Below are 23219 nucleotides of genomic sequence, written 5' to 3'. Positions count from 1 at the left end.
ACCCCCCCCCCCCCCCCCCCCCAATGAAACTCAGATGACTTTGGTGCGGTATGTTAAGGAAAATATAAAGCTGAGAGTGACAGTGGGCAACTAAATGTGTAATATTCTTGCATATATTTACATTTTGTATACAAATCTTTCTTTTGTGTCATCAGTTTGAAATACAGGCCAAGTTGTTATAAAGTGGGTGACGTGTCGGAGTAATACATTTTATTTTATTGTCACGTCATGCAGACTATATAAATATATCGATTTTACAGTATCACCACCTTAAATCGATATTTATCATTTATACATTTATTAACAGTTTCTTATATAGCGCGCCATATTCTGTTGCGGGATGACAGTGATACAACAAACTGGGTATTTACAGACAGACAAAGGTATGAGGGCCCTGCTCGCAAGCTTACAATCTATAGGGAAATAAGCATTAGCTCCACCAGAATGCAAAGGTTCCTGGTGGGATGTATGATACGGTGACGCAGTAGTTTGGCCAGTGGTCAGGAGGATGGAAAATGTAAAAAGGAGAGTGGATATGTGTGGATTGTACATTGGGGATGTGATTAGATAGGAACGTTATATGAAGGTTAAGTGACTGGTTCTGGAATTTGATAAGCTTGCCTGAAGATGTGAGTTTTCAGGGAACACTTGTAGGGGAGCACAGCTCTGTGGTTGATTTTGCTGGGGCAGGACAAACCTGCCCTGGTAGGTTTCTCCTGCCCCAACAAACCCACCACACAAGGGGTTATCGCACCGAGTAATGACCATCATATCTTACCAAGTAATGACCATCATATCTTACCAAGTAATGACCATCATATCTTACCCAGTAATGGCCATCATATCCTACCCAGTAATGACCATCATATCTTACCCAGTAATGGCCATCATATCTTACCCAGTAATGACCATCATATCTTATCCAGTAATGACATCATATTTTACCCAGTAATGATCATCATATCTTACCCAGTAATGACCATCATATCCTACCCAGTAATGGCCATCATATCCTACCCAGTAATGGCCATCATATCCTACCCAGTAATGACCATCATATCTTACCCAGCAATGACCATCATATCTTACCCAGTAATGGCCATCATATCCTACCCAGTAATGACCATCATATCTTACCCAGCAATGACCATCATATCTTACCCAGTAATGACCATTATATCTTACCCAGTAATGGCCATCATATCCTACCCAGTAATGACCATCTTATCCTACCCAGTAATGACCATCATATCTTACCCAGTAATGATCATCATATCCTACCCTGTAATGACCATCATATCCTACCCAGTAATGACCATAATTTCCTACCCAGTAATGGCCATCATATCCTACCCAGTAATGACCATCATATCTTACCCAGCAATGACCATCATATCTTACAGAGTAATGGCCATCATATCTTACCCAGTAATGGCCATCATTTCCTACCCAGTAATGACCATCATATCTTACCCAGTAATGACCATCATATCCTACCCAGTAATGACCATCATATCCTACCCAGTAATGACCATCATATCTTACCCAGTAATGATCATCATATCCTACCCTGTAATGACCATCATATCCTACCCAGTAATGACCATAATTTCCTACCCAGTAATGGCCATCATATCCTACCCAGTAATGGCCATCATATCCTACCCAGTAATGACCATCATATCTTACCCAGCAATGACCATCATATCTTCCAGAGTAATGGCCATCATATCTTACCCAGTAATGGCCATCATTTCCTACCCAGTAATGACCATCATATCTTACCCAGTAATGACCATCATATCCTACCCAGTAATGACCATCATATCTTACCCAGTAATGACCATCATATCTTACCCAGTAATGATCATCATATCTTACCCAGTAATGACCATCATTTCCTACCCAGTAATGACCATCATATCTTATCCAGTAATGACCATCATATCTTACCCAGTAATGAGTATCATATCTTACCCAGTAATGATCATCATATCTTACCCAGTAATGATCATCATATCTTACCCAGTAATGACCATCATATCTTACCCAGTAGTGACTGTCATATCTTACCCAGTAATGACTGTCATATCTTACCCAGTAATGACTGTCATATCTTACCCAGTAATGACTGTCACATCCTACCCAGTAATGACTGTCATATCTTACCCAGTAATGATCATCATATCTTACCCAGTAATGACATCATATCTTACCCAGTAATGACCATCATATCTTACCCCGTAATGGCCATCATATCTTACCCAGTAATGGCCATCATATCTTACCCAGTAATGAGCATCATATCCTACCCAGTAATGATCATCATATCTTACCCAGTAATGACCATCATATCTTGTCCAGTAATGACCATCATATCCTACCCAGTAACATAGGCGAATCTAGAATTATGGTAATGGGTGGTCCCAGATCAAGACATAACAGCAGGGGGACCTTTGCACTGCAAAAGGGGGGCGTGGTCCTGTGGGAAGGAGGCGTGGCATCACAAAAAGGGGTGTGTTATTACACTTTAGACCATACACAGTAATGCCCATTACACATTTTAGCAAATTCCCTAATACCCATTACACATAAAGCCACCTGCCGTAATGCCAATTACACATAAGGCCACACACCATTATGCCCATTACACATTGTGCCACACATCATGATGCCCATTACATACTATATAACAAACCGTAATGCCCATTACATATTTGCCACATAAGTGTTGCTTACCTACGTGCTCATTGCTGGGGGTTCTTGCTTGATGGAACCATAGTACCCATTACACATGATGCCGCACACCATAGTACCCATTACACATGATGCCGTGCACCATAGTACCCATTACACATGATGCCGTGCACCATAGTACCCATTACACATGATGCTGCACACATAATGTCCCTTACACATGATGCTGCACACATAATGCCCCTTACACATGATGCTGCACACCATAATGCCCCTTACACATTAAGCCACACATTATGCGTAATGCCCCCACATACCGCCACTTGTAGCGTCCCTTAAGCAATGGCCCCAAAAGTGACACTTACTGTAAATTTTTATATGAGCCTTTGCTGCTGCTGCAGGGAGAGATGGAGAGCAGTGCAGCTGCTTCTATGGGGAGAGGAGCAGAGCGCAGCACAGAGCACGCTCCCACTCCCCTCCTGGTGTCCCCTCTAGCCGAGGGGACATTCGAAATATTGTGCGCGCTGTTGTTGTGCGTGACGTCGGGGGAGCACGCCGGGCGCCGGCACCACATGATTAAAGGGGGGGCGGGCTGAGGTGAAAGCAGGGAGAAGAATTGGAGCGGAAGCTGCAGGGGTGACAGCCATTGACAGCTGGGCAGAGAGCAGGGGCTGCCCAGCTGTATTCAGAGCACTGCAGGTCACGGCTGTTTGAAATAATACCCCTTTCACAACAGAAAATGCAGGGATGTACCCGGGAATATAGTCCCAGGATCATGCAGGGACATTCCCCGGCTGACCCCTTATACACCAGCCTAGTCCCTGCATTTTCTGGTGTGAGGGGGAGAGACAACCACTCCCCTCTCCCTACCCCCCTTTAACCAACCAGCTATATCTTCGGAACCAACTGACCCATTTACATGAGACCAGTATCATATTGAAGAACTTTTGGAGTTGGCTTCGAATGATTTTGGTCCCGTGAAACTGGGCTGTTTGGTTCCAGAGAAATCTGCCCTCAAGAACATAAACAGTCATGAAATTACATTTAAGAAATGAAAAAAAAAAAATGGTTTAACCTCAATATCCCTGGAACCAATTAACCCATATGGATCCAGCCTGGTATCAGATTGAAGGCCCAGCGATTTGGGTTCGACTCAGCTACAAAATGGGCTAATGGGTGGTCCGGTGCACCCCCGGACCACCCCCTAGATTCGCCTATGCCCAGTAATGGCGAGTGCAGTGAGCCCGCAAGGAACTTGAATGCCCTCGGCCCCCTGTCAGGTTCCTGACAGTCAGAATTCCGATGTCGGAGAAACGACCATTGGAATCCCGACTGTCGGATGGTTTTACCAGACCAATATTATAACCATTCATGAATGTTGTGTTGTATAGATCGGGAATGTGTGTAATGATGTGAGACATTTATATTTGAGGTGTTATATAAATGGAGAATGGGTGTAATGATGTGGGACATGTATGGCAAGATGCCGTATTAATATGAAATGGATGTAATGATGTGGGGCATGTATGGTGAGGTGTTGTATTAATGGAACAGGTGTGTACTAATGTGGTACATGTGCTTTAAGTTCCCGCTGTGACCTTGAGTTTACACAACCACTTGCCGAGTGCCGCACCTATAACCGCCCCCTTTCCCGACATTAGTCATTCCCCGGGACTCAGCGGCTAGCAAGACTCCAACCCTAGTAGCCTAGGCTCAAGATTCCAGACGCATCTTAGAGAGTACTACAACTATTTACAGACGCCAGCCAGATCTCTAATGTAGGACAAACAGTCTTCACTGGAGTATGCTCTCAAGTGTTCTAAATTCCACTAATAAATGTTCTGCTGGACAATTCTCTCAAATATTAGAAGTGTCGCCCACAAGTGGCCGATTTTTTGCAATCAAAGGCACATGCATTGTATAGACACATTGCACAGTTCTCTCCAATAGCACAAGTTTATTTTACAGTAGCAACTTGCAAACAGCTAACGAGTTCCTTTAAGGCACAATGAATGTGCACAGCAGCAAGCAATTGAGTAGATTCGTTGTACTATTAGGGAATTCTACACAGTTAATTTCAGTAGGCACAAACCTTACCATTGTAGCAAAGTAGGAGGCAGGACAAAGCCCATCACAATGAGAATTTATCTGCACAGCTGTCTGGTTACCAGGAGACTGATTGGAGTTAACCTGGTCGTAATCTACTGAACTGTGCTTATACAGATTCTAACAGTATGGTCATGTGCTATATTAATGGGTAATGGGTTGTATATTATATGGGACATCTGTTTTGGGTGCTGTATTGATGGGAAAGGAGGTGTAATTGTATTATTATATCAAGTTTCTTATATATCACAGCATATTCCATTGTGCTTTACAATTGGAAACAAACTGGATAATAACAGACCGACAGCGGTATTCAATGAGCCTGATTCGCCAGGTTTTTATGGCGATTTTGTGCTGTAAGGCGAATTTCTGACTAAAACGGTGAATCACCCTATTCAATGACCAGATGGCGAATACATTTCAAGGTTTTTTTCGCCATGATTCACCGAGTAGCAATCATTATCTTTTTATGGTGAAGTGGAAGGTGAACTTTTAAAATAAAGTATTTTGTTTTTTACAAATGGTGTCAAAAAATCAGGAATTTTATTCTGAGGAGGGGCATGCTATTTTTATTCATGTGCTGTAAGCACATGAATATATATTTAATTTAAAAAAAAAATTTTTTTTTTTTACACAGACCAGCCAGCAGGGGGCCGGAGCCGAGCCGCTCATTAGATATTCATATATTCACTTCACCTGATCATTACATATGCATGATCGGGTGTAGTGAATATTCCCGGTCCCCTGCTGGCACCCCCGGAGGGCAGCCTGTGCTGCCTGGCACCCGGGGAGCCCACCTCCCCCCCACAAATGTTCTGGGGCAGGCAGGGAGACTTCCATCTCCCTGCCTGCCACCGTCCTCAGGCTCCCTGCGGCGTCCGCCGCAGAAGCTCAAATTCGCCGGTCAGGGGCAGCGAGCCCCCTGACTCGTTGAATACCGGAGCCGGCGAGGCTCTGGAACGCAGCGAGCAGTGGCGAATGTGCAGCGAATCCTAAACAGGATTCGCTGCACGTCGCCAGTATTCACATTGAATACCGCCCATAGAGGTAGGAAGGCCCTGCTCTCAAACTTACAATCTATAGGATGATATAGGACACATACAGTATGTTGGGTGTTATATTGATGGGGAAAGGGTGTAAGTATACGGAATATGTATGGTGAGGTGTTGTATACTGTCCAAGGAAAATGGATGTTTTGATTCCAAAAGTTTAGGAACCACTGCTCTAGAAAATTCATTCTACCAAAATCCAGTATAATTTCCATGTGACAGCATATAACTGTCTCCCGTGCTTTTCTTATGGACACCTGCTCTGCTGTCTTGTCTGCCACTTTTTTGAGGTTCCGGATTGGTTCCCCACGCTTTCATGTACATCCCATACAGTGGCGTAACTACTGTAAGGCAGCCCCAGCTGCCGCTTGGAGGAGCAAGCAGCAGCGGGGTCTGTGTGGGCGCCGGCACCCGCTTGACGCACTGACATGCTGCTGCCTGTCGCTGCCCACTGACTGGGCACTGGAGGCGAGTCATTCACAGAGACGACTAATCCCCCCACTGATTCAATTGACTGTACACAGAGCCGGCTATTTGCTACTGTGTACAGGATGGGTGGGCAGATGGGCGTGCTAGGGTAGCCTGGGATGCGTCGGAGCCAAGGGAAGCAGCAGTGTCTGCTGGTCACTCTTCCATCTCTCCTGCTTCAGCTTCTCTGTTATGCGCGTGATGTCATCACGTTACACGCTGGGGAAACACGCTGGAAAGGAGAACTTTTTGGCAGGGGGGAGCAAAATGTATAGTTATGCCACTGCCAGTGTCTGTCTGTCTGCATGTCAGTGTGTGCCAGTGTGTTAGTATCTGTCTGTACGTGTGTGGGGGGGGCCAGAAACTTTTTCTGGCAGGGAGGCGCAAAATGTCTAGTTACGCCACTGATCCCATATATAGGAGGTACGCTACAGAGCGAGCATAACGTCATAACGCTGGTTATATTCAACAAAGTGTGTGTTAATGCAATGCCAGCCTTCGCACAGCTGGGCTTCTGTAGTATGTTATTACCAAGTTTTCATGTGTGTGTCTTCTCTCATTGCAGATTACGACGTGTGCTCAGAGGCCCCATGTGAGCAGCAGTGTACAGATAACTTCGGCCGAGTTCTGTGTACGTGTTACCCGGGTTACCAGTACGATCGTGAAAGACACAGGAATAGAGAGAAGCCATATTGCTTAGGTAAAGAAGTATACTGACGCATAAAGTGCTGTGTTCTCTGGTCTGAGCGATAAAGTTTAGCTCTACATAGAAAAAAAAAAGCAAACGCAGGTGCTCACTCTAAGTCAGAGGTGGCCAAACCAGTCCTCGAGATCTACCAACGGTCCACATTTTCCAGAGCACCCACCTGGTGCACAGGTGCAGTCATTACTAACTGTTACATTTTCAAATATGTGCTGCATTTATTCCTAACCGACACGTTCTACAGATCCACAGGGGGCCAGGAAACCATGGACTGTTGGTAGATCTCGAGGACCAGTTTATACACTCTAAAGGTGCCCATACGCAATGTGAGGGTGCTGTTCGACGCGATGCACTCTCCCGCGCACAGCAGAATTGCGTGCAATGCAATCTAGTTCAAAATGCATGAAAATGTTTTACCGTGTATGGGCACCTTAAACACTAAACATTTCCAATCAGAAAATTGTGGCGCTTAGCATATTTTTGGCAAAAATTATTTGCCGGCCAATCCCGGCCTTGTGACCTCGACTACTGGGTCCCTAACATTCCTAAGGTTCAAGTCCAGAGCACGGGACCCGCCCAGGCCAGTGCCAGCCAAATGCTCAAAGGCATCACACTAGTGAGGTGTTTTATTGATAGATATTGGGTGCTGGAACTACAAGTCTCAGCATGGCATCACCTGCCATTTTGTTTAGCATTAGGGTGTGCAAACATTTTAGTGTGAATTAACAATGTACTGGACATAGACTAGATGATAAGTGTCCAATGTTACAACAGCCTCAACAAAGTCATGCGCTCTCCGGCAGTGACATCGCTGCTTCCAATTAATATGAAATCTAAAGATAAAACGAAACACGTGTCGTCCATGCTCTGCATTCCACTCATAGACAAGCCATGCGCTAATCTGCTAATGCTGCAACAGAAAGTAAAGTATGCTGTTAAATGGTCAAATTAGAAGCAGATGCATTGGGTCTGTGCAATAGAATGGCCGATGTGCTAATGAGATGTACTAAGTGTAATATATTGTCTTTCATGCGGACATGAGACTTAATGCCCATACACACTGGGCGACTTTGAGCTGAAAGTCACTCAAAACAGCATGTTTGAGCGGCTTTCAGCTCAAAGCCGCCCTGTGTGTGTGCCCCGGTGATGAGCGCTGCTGCGCGCTCCCGCATCATCGCCGGGAAAGCAGTTCATCTGCTGGTATTACCAGCAGATGAGCGGCTTTTAGGATGGCTTAGGAGCGCTGCGCTATGCAAAGTCATCCTCTCCCTGCTGGCAGGGGGAAAGCCGCTCAGTGTGTATGGACCTATACTTATATCTCGGGTATTTAACCTGATAACTAATGGCTTTGCATAAAGGGAAAGTTGAGGATTGCTAGATTATGGGCCAGATGTATCAAGCTTCAAAAAGTGATTAAGTGGAGAGTGATAAACAACCAGCCAATCAGCTCCTACCTGCCATGTTACAGGCTGTGCTTATAAAATGACAGTAGCTGATTGGCTGTTTGCTTTCACTTTCCACTTTATCACTTTTGAAGCTTGGTGCGTGTGATGTATACAGTTATATATACATCAGTAATATAACCTTAAAATAATTAATTCTACATTACATGTACTGTAATGCTCCTCTTCACATTATACCACACATAGTGGTCAAAATTAAATGCCACACAAAAGTGCTCCTGTTTCACATTATGCCACACAGTAGTGTACCTTATTCACATTATGCCACACAATAGTGCCCCATATTCATGTTATGCCGCACGGTAGTGTCCCTTATTCACATTCTGGCACACAATAGTGTCCCTTATTCACGTTATGACGCACAGTAGTGCCCATTATTCACTTTATGCCACACAGTAGTGCTCTTCATTCATATTATGACACACACTAGTGCCCCTTATTAATCTATTCATCTTCTTCACCATGCTGACCATCTAGATGAGGACCCAGTACATGAACTGCTTAATCTGTCTAGCAACCAATCATGTCCACCAGCACAATGCCCTTCCATGGTACAGGTCTCTGGGAAGAAGAGGGTTGGGGGAAGGGGGTGGGGGGGGGGGGGTTCAACCACCGTAAGAGCTGGCTGGCAGGGGCAGGGAGGACGGCAGCACTAGATGCACCTTCACTTGTTCCTCCCCTGATTTAACTATTATATAACCTGGGGAAAAAAACATCAGAGAAGTTAATACTGAACCTGAATGCTCTAACGCTCTAGGTCCTGAATGAATTATAAGATAAGCTACAGAAAATAGCATGTAATAAATTGGAACTGATATGTGATGCAGTTATACGCAGCCTCAGATGTAAACGTGGACTAACCTCATGATGATTGGACGCTTCTGAGCCTGGGTAACCTGATCATCCAGCTATGGGCTGTGTTCTTACTTGAGATGAGAAGTGTAATTTATTCAACTGGATGGACATGTTTTGTAACCAAAGTGTTAGTAATAGGCAAAATAATAACAGTGTATATGAAATATATGCTCGGATCCCAGCCATACAATGTAAGACGCACAACGGGGGAGAAAGTCTGCTCCTTGAGTTCAGGCAATAGGAAACATGTGCGCAGCAGAGGTTGCAAATTAAAAATAGCTCAATAAGGAGAAAAGACCACTGTCCGTATATCGGGCTAAGCCAAAATGCCACTTAGACGTAGATCTGTATAAATAATGAGGGGAGCGCAGTTACATTGGGGCAGTGACTGGCTCCTAAACATGACAACAAGATACATGTGTGTACGATTCCTGGATACAGCTTCTTGTATACTTTATGAGCCCATCTCTATACTATACTATATATAAACAATAAAAAAATGAAATATGCACTAAATAATAAATATAAAATAAAGCAATTTAAACAATGATCGATTTCATATCGGTAAAGCTGCCGCCGCCGGTCAAAGCTGCGGAATTTTCTTTCCAGATGAATCTACAAAGACACCAACAAACAGAGAGAGGCGCTAATGGTGTAATAGGTCCAACTCCAATATAGTACAACCAAAATAAAATCCAAAATTATATATGCGTATCTAACATTTCTCAGGAATATTAGCTCATCTCTGGTGTCCTTTAGGTCCAATTAACCAGCTTCAGAATATGGGGGAGGTGCACATACCTCCCAACTGTCCCGATTTTTGTGGGACAGTCCCCTTTTTTGGGGCAGTGTCCCGCGGTGAGGGGGTTTTAGTTGGGAATCCCCCCCGCTACCCGCTGTTCGCAGCAGTGAATAGACGATGTGTGCATGTGCATCTATTCTATTCAGTGAGACAGAGGGACAGGGGGCATGGGCAGCAGTTCACAGAGCGCTGTCTATGCCCCCTCAGTGGGAAAATGAAGGCGTGGCCTCAAGGGACTGCCACATTCATAGTCCACGCCCCCGATCGGGAGGACATGCCATTATATTCGGGTCCCTACTCCACTGCCACAAATGTTGGGATGCTTGGATGTATCAAAGTTTGGAGAGAGATAAGATAGAGAAAGAAGAAAGATAGATACTTGGGTGGTACTGTATCACCCAATCCGCTCCTGTCCTCTGCGGGTGGGACAGTGGGAAAGTCACAAAAACTGTCCCGTAAAATTGCTCTAAGCACTAAAACCCTGGTAATCAGTACAGTTACAATACACTGTACATATAACATGGAGTGAAATTGAGGTTCTTAGTACAATTTTTGGACAAAAAATTGGGGTCACCTACCATGGCCAGGTGACCTTATCAGTGGGTCCTTAACATCCCTAATACTGACATATTATATAAATATATAAAGGTACTTGTTTCCTAGCACGGCGCCCGTCGGGTCCCATCGCATACCATAACTTAAGGTATGCGATGGGACCCGATCAGACCCGACCGAACCGATTTTCGGGTTTTAAAGACCTTCCCATACAATTAAAAAATCGGTCGCATCGCATGCCATTAAACGTCAAATGTCGCGAGCGCAGTGAGCCAGCGAGCGGCGGCGGTACGCGTCCTCTGACCTTTTCATGCCCCCACTATCCACGTCAGCCTGGAGTTGATTTTATATAGTGTGGCGAGCGCAGCGAGCCACTGAGCCCGAAGCGTGGCGAGCGGATGCGGAATACACGTGAAGTAATGCGCGTCCGCTCGCCACTATATAAAATCAGCTCCACGCCGACGTGGATAGTGGGGGTATGAAAAGGTCGGAGGATGCGTACCACCGCCCCTCGCGGGCTTGCTGCGCTCACCACACTTCGGGTTGGTGTTGATCGTGGCGTGTCGTTAACAATGGGGGGCATTTGACATAGTAATAACCCATCAGGGTGGGTATACAATTAAAAATCGAGTTGAATTGGTCGCATCGCATCACATGTGATTTTGTCGCATGCGATGCGACCGATTTTTCCGACCCGATGACATACAATATAAATCGGTGGCGCCGTGCTAGCAAACAAGTACCATATATAATTTATCTATCATAGTGCCCATCCTGATATGTAGGCAGCAAATGTAATGACCGATACAACACTTACCTGGAAACATTCTTTCTTTTAATATGCCAAACAGCCTGATACCGTCCTTCTTCCTGTAAAACGCCATCATCACATCAGTTATTATCATTTAGTAAAGCAGAGAGTTTAAAATGCACAGATATGAGATAATAGCCGTGCCCATTGAATTTACATTGCTGGGAATTGCAGTGTACCAATCTCCGCTAGACTGACTGTTGGGTCGCTAAGCAACGGCAGTGTGCTGCTTAGCAATCCTTATAATGCTGCCCGCCTGGCATGCGAATACTGCCCTCCGCCGTGCGAATATCCCCGCCGCTGTACAAATGGATGTTTTGCATAAAATATTCGCAGGCTAGAGCGCGGGGCCGAAATCTTTCGATGATCAGCAACCATCTAATCATTTCTACACTGCTCGCAAATCTAAGTCAGTCTGGGCTGACTTAGACTTGCGGTGCCCAGGTCCGATGTCCTGTGACGTCAGCCATAGACCCCCGGCAGGCAGGTGCCCACTTGCGTTTGCATCGGGACGCCCACCGTTTTCCTGAGCACACCCAGCGTTTTTCTGCGTACGATCAGGAAACGCAGAGCGTTGACATACGCACAACCCCTCTCTGCCAGGGCGAGGCAGGGCGAGATACTCTAATGGCTTTCAAAGGATAGAGAGAGCACCCGCATCTGTAGCGCAGAACCTGTTTGTTTTACATCTGTCTATGATGCGGCAGAAAATGAGTCTCTTTCACTGACTTTTGCTCCACAGACACACACCAGCTACCACAAAGCTGCACTGCTACTGCCACCTAGAGGATGTAGTGTGGTAGTGTTCTGTATCAGGCCCATGTGGCTGCAGCACTGTTCTGCATGAGGAAGAAAGTGGTTGTTTCTGCCCAAGGGTTGTTGTTGGTTTGTTGTTTTGTTTAATTGGAGAGAATATAACACAGTGAAAGCAGCCAGAACCCATGTAATTGTTCAATTAGACACAATGCGCAGCTTGAGGTCTTATTTCGGGGATGATTTGAATCGTGTCTAACGCCACGTTTCAGGCAGTATCCCTGGGCGCTGACACTGGGGATTCTCGTGCGCTGCTGCAGGAAACCTGTCATTGGTTTATTTCAGCTGTTACAGAGGGGTCTGTTTATAAGTTGTTGTTACACTGTGCTCTGGGGTTACCCTTATCTCAGGCTTATCTGTGGACATCAGTATACGCAGCCAGGGCAGCCGAGAGGAATGCCGGGCCCCGGTAAAATTTCGGGGACGTGGCCTAAGTGTGGGGGTGGGGCACCTCCCACACTTAGGCTATGCCCCCAAAATGTTTAAAGGAGAGTGAAAAAACCTCTAAAATCTGTAATCTCAGTAGCAGCACACACCTATAGCATGTGCTGTGCTGACTGCAGGCTCAGCATGACCTCTCACGCTGTCAGTGAGACGCTCATGCTGAACCTGCTGTCAGCACAGCACATGCTGTAGAAGTCTATGCTGCTGTTGCTACCTGGGAGGGACGGAGGGGGAAGGGAGGGGTCAGACCAGGGCCCCTGCGGGGCCCCTCCAGCAAGCCTGGGCCCGGGTAATTAGTACCCGCTCCCCCCCCCCCCCCTCTCGGCTGCCCTGTACGCAGCACACAAGCCAAAGTGAGTATACAATAACGGTGTTACCAGAGTAATATACTGTAACAAACCAGAAAGTAGGTGATTCAGGGCCGGCAGGCCCCCCAAAATCGTGAGGCAAAATCCCCCATCCCTGGAAAAGGTGGGCAAGTCTCCAGCATCCTTCCCGGCCCCTCCTCACTTGCACACACCTGGTGATGCAATTCACACTAAGGGCCGGATTAAGAGCCAATCACAGACGTGCGGAAATCACTATTCGTCGTTTCCACACTTCTGTGCACTCGCACATCACTGACTGCCCCCTGGCTGTGCAGCCTAGCTGCAAGGCCGGGCACAGGTTGCAGTGGTTCTAGGTTGCATTGGTTGTGTTTGGTGATGCAGCCATTGTTGCCCCCAAGCGGTCCAGGCCTGTGTTGTCCTGATCGCTCCAACAAAACCCTACGTTCAGCCTCTGCAACGGCCTAATCCTAATTCTGCGGTCTCCTGTCACCCTGATACTTATCTCCAGTGCCATAACTAGACATTTTGATGCTGTGTGCCTTAAAGGGAATTGGTCCCCCCCCCCCAAATTTGGAAAACACTGACAGTGCACACCAAAGGTTTTTGCAGTAATAGGGCGTGCCAACATATTGGTGCCAGGTCGCAGGAAGAGCAGGTTGGATACAGTGTAGTATATAGCGTATGTTGTTACAGTGTTGGTGGGATATATAGCAGGTTGGGTACAGTCAGAGGCGTAGCTAGGGTGGAGCCGGTGGAGCACATGCTCCAGGCGCAGACATGTCACCTGGCGCCGGAGCTCTGCCACCGGCTCCCCCTCCCTTCTCGTCCGCCCTCCAGGGTAGCCTCCAGAAACCTTCTACCACTGTGTCAGTCTGACACTGACTATTTTACAGAGCGGCCGCTCGCCGCCGCTCGGCGTCTAGTGAGTCACTCTGACACTGTTATGCCGCCAACTGCGGGCTACCGCTCGGCCTGATTCTTTACAGTGCCAGCATAAGTGTCTGTGTCAGGACTCACTAGATGCCGGCCGAATCTCCAGCTCTGCGGCCACCTTCAAGTTCAGTGTTCAGCTAGCAGCTGACAGCTGATTTCAGTGCGGCGAGGCGACTGGACTGAGCGGCTGGAGGGGGAGGAGAAGCCACAATCCCCTCTCCTGATTGGAGCAACAGGGTGGGGAGGAGGGGCGCCAAGGCAGAGAGGCACTCCCCTTCACCGGTTATCCCTTGCTGGATCCCCACGCCTGCCCTTACTGCTGTGTAATGTATGCCCCACTGGAACATGTTTTGCCCTATGCAAGGATGCCTGGCTAGCCCCTCACTTGCCTGATACCAGGCAATCCGTGGCTTTGGGAAGCCCAACGCTGAGTGCACGCTGAGTGCAGCCAGTGCTCTCTCCTCTGCGATCCTCAGCAGCACCTGCTGTCTGCACTTTCACAGAGGCCGTGCACAGGTGGCTCTGCTCAGTGGCACATCTGCCCAGATAAGCGGGGAAGATGAAATGCCAGCAGTGTGGGGGGCTAATGTGGATGTAAGGTGTGATGCTGCACCCCTCTTGAACCTGTAGATTATGGGAGCTTGGTGCCCTGTGCGCCTGCATCCACGGGGAACATACATATAACCCCCTGGCAAAGAGCATGTAATCCCCTGGGCAGCAAGCATATAAACATACTCAATGGCAACAAGCATGTAAAACCTCTGGGCAATGTGCATGTAGCCCTCCTAAGCAATGAGCATGTAGCCCTCCTAATGAATGAGCATGTAACTCCCCCAGGCAATGAGCATATAATCTCCCTCGGCAACGCGCATGTAACCCCTGGGCATCAAGCAAGAAACTCCTGGCATTGAGTAAGAAACCCCTGTAATTCCTTGCAACGAGCATGTAGGTAAGTGGCACATGGCATAATATTCAATAGGCATTACTGTGTGTGGTATAATATGTAATGGGCATTAAGGTGTGTGGTATAATGTGTAATGGCCATAACCCACTGCTCCTCACCCTCACTCACTGCCCATCACCCTCACGCTGCTGTCACCCACTGCCCGTCACCCTCACCCACCACCCTCAAGCTGCTGTCACCCACTATCCATCACCTTCACACTACGGTGCGTGGTATAATGTTAGGCTGTGCCCCCTTTTTGCCAAGTGTCCCACCTACTACAAATGGGGGGGGGGCACAAAACATGCCCTTGCTCCGGGCACCGTGGAACCTAGCTACACCACTGGGTACAGTGTAGTGTATAGCGAGTGTTGATACAGTGCAGGTGGGATACAGTGGGGGTTGGATACAGTGCGGGATATAGAGCAGGTTAAATACAGTGCAGAATATAGTGTGTGTTGGATACAGTGCAGGTTGGATACAGTGCAGGATATAGAGCAGGTTAAATACAGTGTGGGATATAGTATGTGTTGGATACAGTGTAGGTTGGATACAGTGTGGGTTGGATACAGTGCAGGATATAGAGCAGGTTAAATACAGTGTGGGATATAGTATGTGTTGGATACAGTGCAGGTTGGATACAGTGCGGGATATAGAGCAGGTTAAATACAGTGTGGGATGCAGTATGGGTTGGATAGAGTGTGGTATATAGAGCAGGTTGGATACAGTGCGGGATATACAGTAATGTGTGTTGGATACAAAGAAGGACATGTGGGGGAGTCTTCCGCACAAGACATGGATCCCTTATTTCAAGATTGATAGGGTGGCCCCTGCTTTACATTTGTGGCTGTGGCCAATAAATTGTCAGGGGTGTGCTACCACTGACACTAAATGACAAATGTAGCACAAAGAAGAAACAGTGTGTCAAGGTGTGGTGCACCTCTAGATCAATAAACTGCGACAATAAGAATTAACTTTTATTAGGTATCTCTAAAAAGCTGCGAAATATTAAAAACATACATGTAGTGACACAAACGAGTGAAGGTGGTGCATGTTTAAAAACAGCACGTGCAGGGATTCTCAGCGCATGCAAAGTTAATTCTTATTGTCGCAGTTTATTGATCTAGAGGTGCACCACACCTTGACACACTGTTTCTTCTTTGTGCTACATGTGTTGGATACAATGCAAGTTAGATACAGTGCAGGATATAGAGTGTGTTGGATATAGGGGAGGTTGGATACAGTGTTGGATACAGTGTGGGATATAGAGCAGATTGGATACAGTGCGGGATATAGTGTGTTTTGGATACAATGCAAGTTGGATACAGTGAAGGACATAGAGCATAGTTCATAAAGGTGCACTACGCCAAGACATACTTTTTTCTTCCATCTGTTCTTACATAGAGCAGTTGGATACAGTGAAGGACATATAGCAGGTTGGATACAGTGCAGGATGTAGAGTGTGTTGGATACAGTGCAGGTTGGATACAGTATGGGTCGAATACACCCATAGTACAGTTACTGTGACATGGGGTGTCGGCAGAGCAGGCTTGCTGTTGGTGTCCTCAGAGTGTGGTGTCGGCAGCACAGGAGAGCTGACTACAGTTCGAGGAGGGGTGTCGATGGTATCATCTTTGCAGATGGCCGGTGTGTCGGCTGTGCTGTGGGTGGCTGTGTCTGCAGTGAAAGGCTGCCAGCAGCACCATCCTACTGCTGCCTGGCTGCTTTGGGGAGAGAGGCTGGTACATTTCGGAAGTCCCATTGAATCAATGGGCAAACACTGATTGGCCAAGAGACCTGTCTGTCAAGGCTCTCAGCCAATCAGTGGCTTTCCTATTGATTTCAATGCAGCAGAGAGAGCACCTGTCCTGCCCAGCATCTGGCAGACAAGGTGGGTGCCAGCAGTGCAGATATGCTGTGGGCAAGGCACCGCTGGCACAGACCTAGTTACTGCCCTTCTTACCATGTACTTGGCCTCTATTGTATTCACCTGTAAGTCACTATAACCTGTTTTGCGTATCTGCTTATGTACTCTGTAATTGGGCGCTGCAGATCCCTTGTGGCACCATATAAATAAAGGATGATAATAATAATTATGGATCATCTTATTCCTAGTATCCTAGAACTTTCATTATTTCGATGATCTTATTGGCTGCCTTAATCATATGGAGTTTTGAAGAGTTATCCGTCTAGTTCCATCGTTTGCCCTGGTTCGCTGTGGTCAGACTCATTGGCATCGCTCGTGGTACATTTTCATTAAATGCAAAAATAACAATTCCTGGAGCCCGCTTGGGCTTTGTCTATTTTATGAACTGCTGCTAATGTCACCGTATAAATCTCCTGAATCTCACGTGTTCTGTTTACAATCGGCGCTGGACATTGTATAAACCAGATGGTTCAATTTTATATTGTCCTGCTTGAAATATTTTTTTTTTGCATTCAGTCTCAGGATCCAGACATTAAAAAATATTCTGATGCAATTTTTCATTTCCCTGGGCGGTCGATTCCCTTCACGTTTAATGTGTTCTGTCCGTTGAGCTGCAGCGAGTCTTGTGCTGTATCACTTTTAAATTAGGCATTTACTACTGTAGACAAATGGGGGATTAATACATATGGCAGACACGAGCTGTCAGTGCCAGGTAATGGACAACAGCAACACTGCGCTGATTGAAATCAAACGTGGGGTCAGAACTCGGGAGAACGGAAAAATATATTCGTGCAGAGTATAAATGTCTAGATAAACACCTCTCTCAGTGTTTTCAGTGCTCAGACGGGTATGGATGGGAAGGTCAATTGTGTCTACATCGATAGCCGATAGTTCGACATCAGAATGTCGACATGCAAATTGTTGGCATTGACAGAAGGACGTTGTGAAAAGGTCAACACATTAAAAGGTTGCTTTTAGTTTTTAAAGCTATTTGGTGTCAATGTTGACACCTGTCGACATGGATCCCCAATTAGTGTATCACGTACCCCTTGCTTCGGGAATGATTCCTTGCTGTGCTCGGCACACATAACCGTTCCCAGTCCACGTCGATGTTATAGTATGAAAAAGTCCAGAAAAACATGAAAAAATGTATGTCAACCTTTTCATGTCGACATTTTGTTTGTGTCAACCATTTCACATTGTCAACCTTTTGCATGAAGTCCTCAGCAGACTGTACACAAACCTACATAAACCTCTGTCTCACAGTCAGACTGATTATGGTACAGTACCTTGTTTTTCAAAGCTTCAAGATCTATAACCACACCCAGGGGGTCATTTATCAACGAGCCGTTCAGATCTCTGTTGGTACCCACCGGTCACCACTGCCAGGATCCAGGTGCCTGTGCAATACAGTTGTCAGATGCGAGGCCCAGTGCATGCCTTGCTTCTATGGCCTGCATCAGCTGCAGCCCATATAAGCTGGCTAGGGCTGCACGGTAAAGCAGGCAGTTGCTTCCTACAGGAAGACAGCTATCTGCTTATCACAGCCCAGACTTGCAGTCCTGGAGGGAGGGAACACCTCCTAATGAGACTGCCTGTCATGTGGGTGATTGGCAGGTAGGACTTCCAATAGGAAGCCACTGCCAGTCACAGTGAAGCCACTTTTTTTTTCAGGACATGGCGGATTTTACCTGGGGGGAGAGGGGTGGGGGCTGCAGTTATACAACCCATAGAAAAAAACCTACTACTGGATAAAACTCATTGCATTTTATCACTCGATGATGACAGACAGCAATGTGTGCCTACACATTTAGATTTCCTTAGCTAAATAAAAAAATATACCTAAATAAACAAATCAAATGGATCTAGTTACAGTTGTATCCACATTCATCCAGCCAATCAGCGCATACCCAATAATTAACCGGCGCGGCAAAGAAACAGTTCGTTACTTTGTTATTTTGCCAAGATCTATCGATAGCTACTTGGAACGAAGAGGACCCGATCTCAGGATTTTGGATATTTGTCAGCAGCAGCACTAGGGAGGTGCAGGTCGCACCCCAGTGTCATTCCCTGAGGTGTGACATCAACGTACTGAGTGTAGGAGTCAGCACTGCAGGCTGACTGGTCCCTGGGTGCAGCCTAGCATCTTCGGATGCAGGCAGTTCCAAAAAACGGGGCTTCAGGCCACGAGGCCATGCCCCCTACCTGTAAGGCCACGCCCCCTGCATCACGAGATCATGCCCTCTTTTGCTTGCACACAGATTCATCACATGAACTATACCAGTGTATCCCAACCTTGGTCCTCAAGGACCCCGCACAGTGCACGTTTTCTAGGTCACCTGGCAGGGGCACAGGTGCACTCATTACTCACTGACACATTATAAAAGATCACAGGTGGAGCTAATTAATTCACCTGTGATTCTGTGAGGAGACCTGGAAAACGTGCACTGTTGGGGGTCAATGAAGACCGAGGTTGAGAACCACTGCACTATACCAACGCTGCGGCACTAGAGGTAGGGATGCCGCAGGCAGTGGTTATAATACCATGTTGGAGCTGTTACGAATTACCATCAGGATTGATTACTTGGCATCTATCAGTGCAGCCAAGCTGTGCCCACTACCGGCTTCCCAACCTGCAGCCAGACAGTGAACTGCTGTCAGCATGCTGATTGGTGGATGGGAGGAGCTGTCCACCAATCAGTGCTGGCAGCCATTCACTCTATGGAAGTATGTGGCGAGGAGGCACACCACTGCTAAAGTTATATCATAATAATACAGGTCGAGTATCCCGTATCCGAATATCCGTTATCCGAATTATTCCGAAATACGGACATTCCAGAAAGTGAAAAAAAAATTTTTTTGCTAAAAACTCACTGGGGACATATGTAACAGCATCACTGGGGACATGATATGTAACTGGCACTATATATGTGCAAGACAATGATTGCTTGGCATTCAAATTCAGTGCTGAGATAGTACACACATTTTGTTTCACGTTTTGAAACCTTGTTTTTTTAACAATTAAAATATATTTGTGTGTATTTTATGTGGTAATAAAATATATTTGTGTGTATATTATGTGTTTATACAGCATAAATGCAAGATACTTCAAAATACATCATTGAAATATTAAAATATTCCGAAATACGGAATAATCCGTTATCCAAAATTCTCCTGGTCCCGAGCATTTTGGATACGGGATACTCAACCTGTAATACAGATGGCAAAGTCGGTTTTCCAACACGTTATTAACCCTGTGGTGTTATTACGGTTGCTGACTCCATGCCGCCTGGCCTGCGGGGCAGACGAAGAGTTGCTTGCTGTCGGCAGGTTAGTGATGGGTAAATGCCGCTCCCCTGATTGGTGCTGGATGACATTTGGGATCCCGGCGGTCAGCATACCAACATCAGAATCAAGACTGTTCCACTGCCTGATAGTCGGGATCCTGACTGACGGGCTGCTCTCCCTCGTGTGGGTCCACAACCCCCATAAGGGTGAATAGAGTCTGTGGTTAGCGCAGCGAGCCACTGAGCTTGCAAGGGGCTTTTTTGCACCTGTGTTGTGACGCTGAGCGCCTCAAGAAAATGCCCCCTGAATGACAACACTGCTTGCATACCCCTCTATGTGTACCTGTCTAATTGCAAAACTGCAGCAGGGCATGCTGGGATGTGTTGTTCTCGAGACTAAAATGCAATCAGTGATGTGTTTGTCCTTGACATCAGGTTCCTCCTATAAGCAGCAGCGTAGATGCGGGTGACTGCGCTCCGGGGCTATCCCCAAGTCGCCTCTATTTTACATTCAGCTTGGAAACACAATGACGTTGTTACTTTGTTCATCTCATTTATCTTCCAATGCTCCGCGATCTATTGTTAGACTTCTATTCCTGTACTCCCGCGGCCAGCCGCGCCAAACACGGACGGATGGGAACATTTTCAGCACAGGAATAATAATAGGAATAGATGGGCTAAGTACTACACTCTCCCGGTGAAAACCGTTCTCTGGTGAAAAGTAAGAGCCTGTTATTGATGTCTTTTATAAAAATGGATGTACGATGTGCTGTGTTTGGCAGCGGCTGCGGGTCAATCACCGCTACAGAAAGTCTCGTAAAAAAAATCCAAGATCCCATCTAAGAGGAGAAGGCTGAAACGTGATATCTCCATAAGATTAAAAATCACTTCCAAGGCTGAGCAGCTCAGCTCAGAGAGCACTCCCAGTCTTCATGCCCATATCTTCCAATGACTACATTGCGGTCTGACAGATGATCCCATTGTTCGGTTCAGGCAAGGACTGATCGGCGATCTCCGAGGAGACATTACCATCAGCATCACACGGAGGTAGAACGTAAAGATGTAGAGTTCACATCACCTCTCGAGAAGCCCAGCAGGAAACTTTCACGCCGCGTTCCAAGATCCGAGAATCCTTGTTCGGTCCCTAACGTCGTTCCCCGTGTCCTCGGATGCCCAACGAACTAACCTTCTTTTAATGAGAAATGACTCCTGGGGGTAGAGTTACTAAAACGTCTACAAATGAGATTCAACCAATCAGATTTGGTCTATCACTTTCTAGGATGCAATAGAGAAATGATAGACAGGATATGATTGGTTGGTTTGCACAAAATCACCTGTTTTCATTTTTATTATTACCGTTTATTTATATGGCGTCACAAGGCTTCCGCAGCGCCTGATTCGGGTTATCTAAGTACACTGCGAACATCCCAGGTTACCGAGCTCCTAAACATTGTCCGCCAAATATGCGATTGCGCATGTACAGACCCCCAAACATCGGAACGGGGCTGAATTTGTCCCGTTGTGAATGAATCTGAATTAGGCCCTTATCCCGTACTGTTGGGATAGCAACTGAATTATTCATAAAACACATTAGAAGACGCCTAAGCAAAGTATTTTACTTGACATATATATTTGGCTCACGTTCCCATAGACGGACTGGATAATGAGCGTATTTATTAATCTAGCTTATCGATAATTGCTCCGTGTTTATGTATTTGTTTTTGGTTGCTATGTAACTTTCGTTGTTGTTTAAATGATTAGGGACTCCTGTAGCCCAGCTTAGATAATACAGGTGACGCTTTCAAAAATAAAGAAATCAGTTACAGTTTGACTTTATATACATTATATTATCCCTTATTACCTGCGTTGCAAAGTTATACAGCTATTAAAGTTCAATAAATCCCACTTCATGTTGTAAATGTCCCCATTCATTAATGTTTGGCTCATACAGCGGGGACTGGCTGAGAGGCTCAGAGTGTAAAATTCAGGAACGGAACATTTAAAACAGAATGATGTATCCTCATTATTATGCAAATACGAATGCTGCATCGTTTGCTATTCCTGCTCACTCTGGGGAAGATTTATAAAGCCTGGAGAAGTAATAAAGTGGAAGGTGATAATAACACAGCAGCCAATCAGCTGTCATTTTTCAAACCCAGCCTGTAACTTGACAATACTTTTAATGTTATGTTAAATGGGCGGGGCATGCATGGCCCATGTGACAAAGCCTCTACAGTGCTGTCTTTAATCCTTGATGGATGTTTAAGTGCTAGGCTAAGGTCCAACATGAAATATATTAAGCCCCAGAACTGGCTCGGGGCTAGTTGCCTCTCTGGTGCAGAAGGCCAAATGCCTGCCCACTGTAGCTAGACCACTACCCCTTTTTGGGCACTCTCTACTGATAATTAATGCACATACGCAGTACATAGGCCATAATGGTTTGCTTCCATTTTCTGGAAGTGGCAGCACGATCCTTATTACCTGAATAACTTTCCTGTCTACTCAATGTTCCATCGCCCTCCCCTCACTGTGACGTGTTTTCTCCATTGGTAGATATCGATGAGTGTGCTCTGAAGAACGAGACCGTCTGTACTCACATCTGCATCAACTCTCCAGGCAGTTATAGGTGCGAGTGCCACGATGGTTATGTCCTAGAAGAGGATGGGAAAACCTGCATTAAAGGAAGCCAAGGTATGTCACATACATACATTTGTCACAGTCTATACAGTGTTTATGCCTTAAGTTTAGTGATGACCATCGATGGCTTATGAACGATGTAGAATAGTTTTGACATCAATAGGGGAGACAATATATGGTTAGGACAGTAAAAATGCGCTGATCTATAGCAAATATTGATAGGGACGTCCTCTCTATCTTCTACCAGGTATCCTTCGCTGAATGCCCAGGAGTATATGGGACCACACTGACCTGAGTGTGGTTCCCTATATGCACGTAGCGTTTTCTTTGTTCCTTGACTCCTCAAACCAATGATCACACACTTTACACCAATAGGTCAATAGTACTGACCATGGGA

The 23219-nt window shown here is 46.2% G+C and overlaps 1 protein-coding gene across 1 annotated transcript in view; it reads left to right on the top strand.

Moving 5' to 3' along the window:
- The window catches only part of CCBE1 (collagen and calcium binding EGF domains 1), a 309108-nt gene that overhangs the window by 262719 nt on the left and 23170 nt on the right, over positions 1-23219 (top strand). The window contains exons 4-5 of the mRNA XM_083155277.1: positions 6886-7020; positions 22739-22876. Of these exons, the coding sequence (XP_083011403.1) occupies positions 6886-7020; positions 22739-22876 (273 nt within the window). The remainder of the gene's footprint in view (positions 1-6885; positions 7021-22738; positions 22877-23219) is intronic.

This window comes from Crinia signifera, chromosome 1 (genome assembly GCF_055691185.1).
Source record: "Crinia signifera chromosome 1, ASM5569118v1, whole genome shotgun sequence".
In the NCBI taxonomy this organism is placed as follows: Eukaryota; Metazoa; Chordata; class Amphibia; order Anura; family Myobatrachidae; genus Crinia; species Crinia signifera.
Note: the sequence above shows the minus strand (reverse complement) of the source record. Positions and strands in the feature narration are given on the sequence as shown.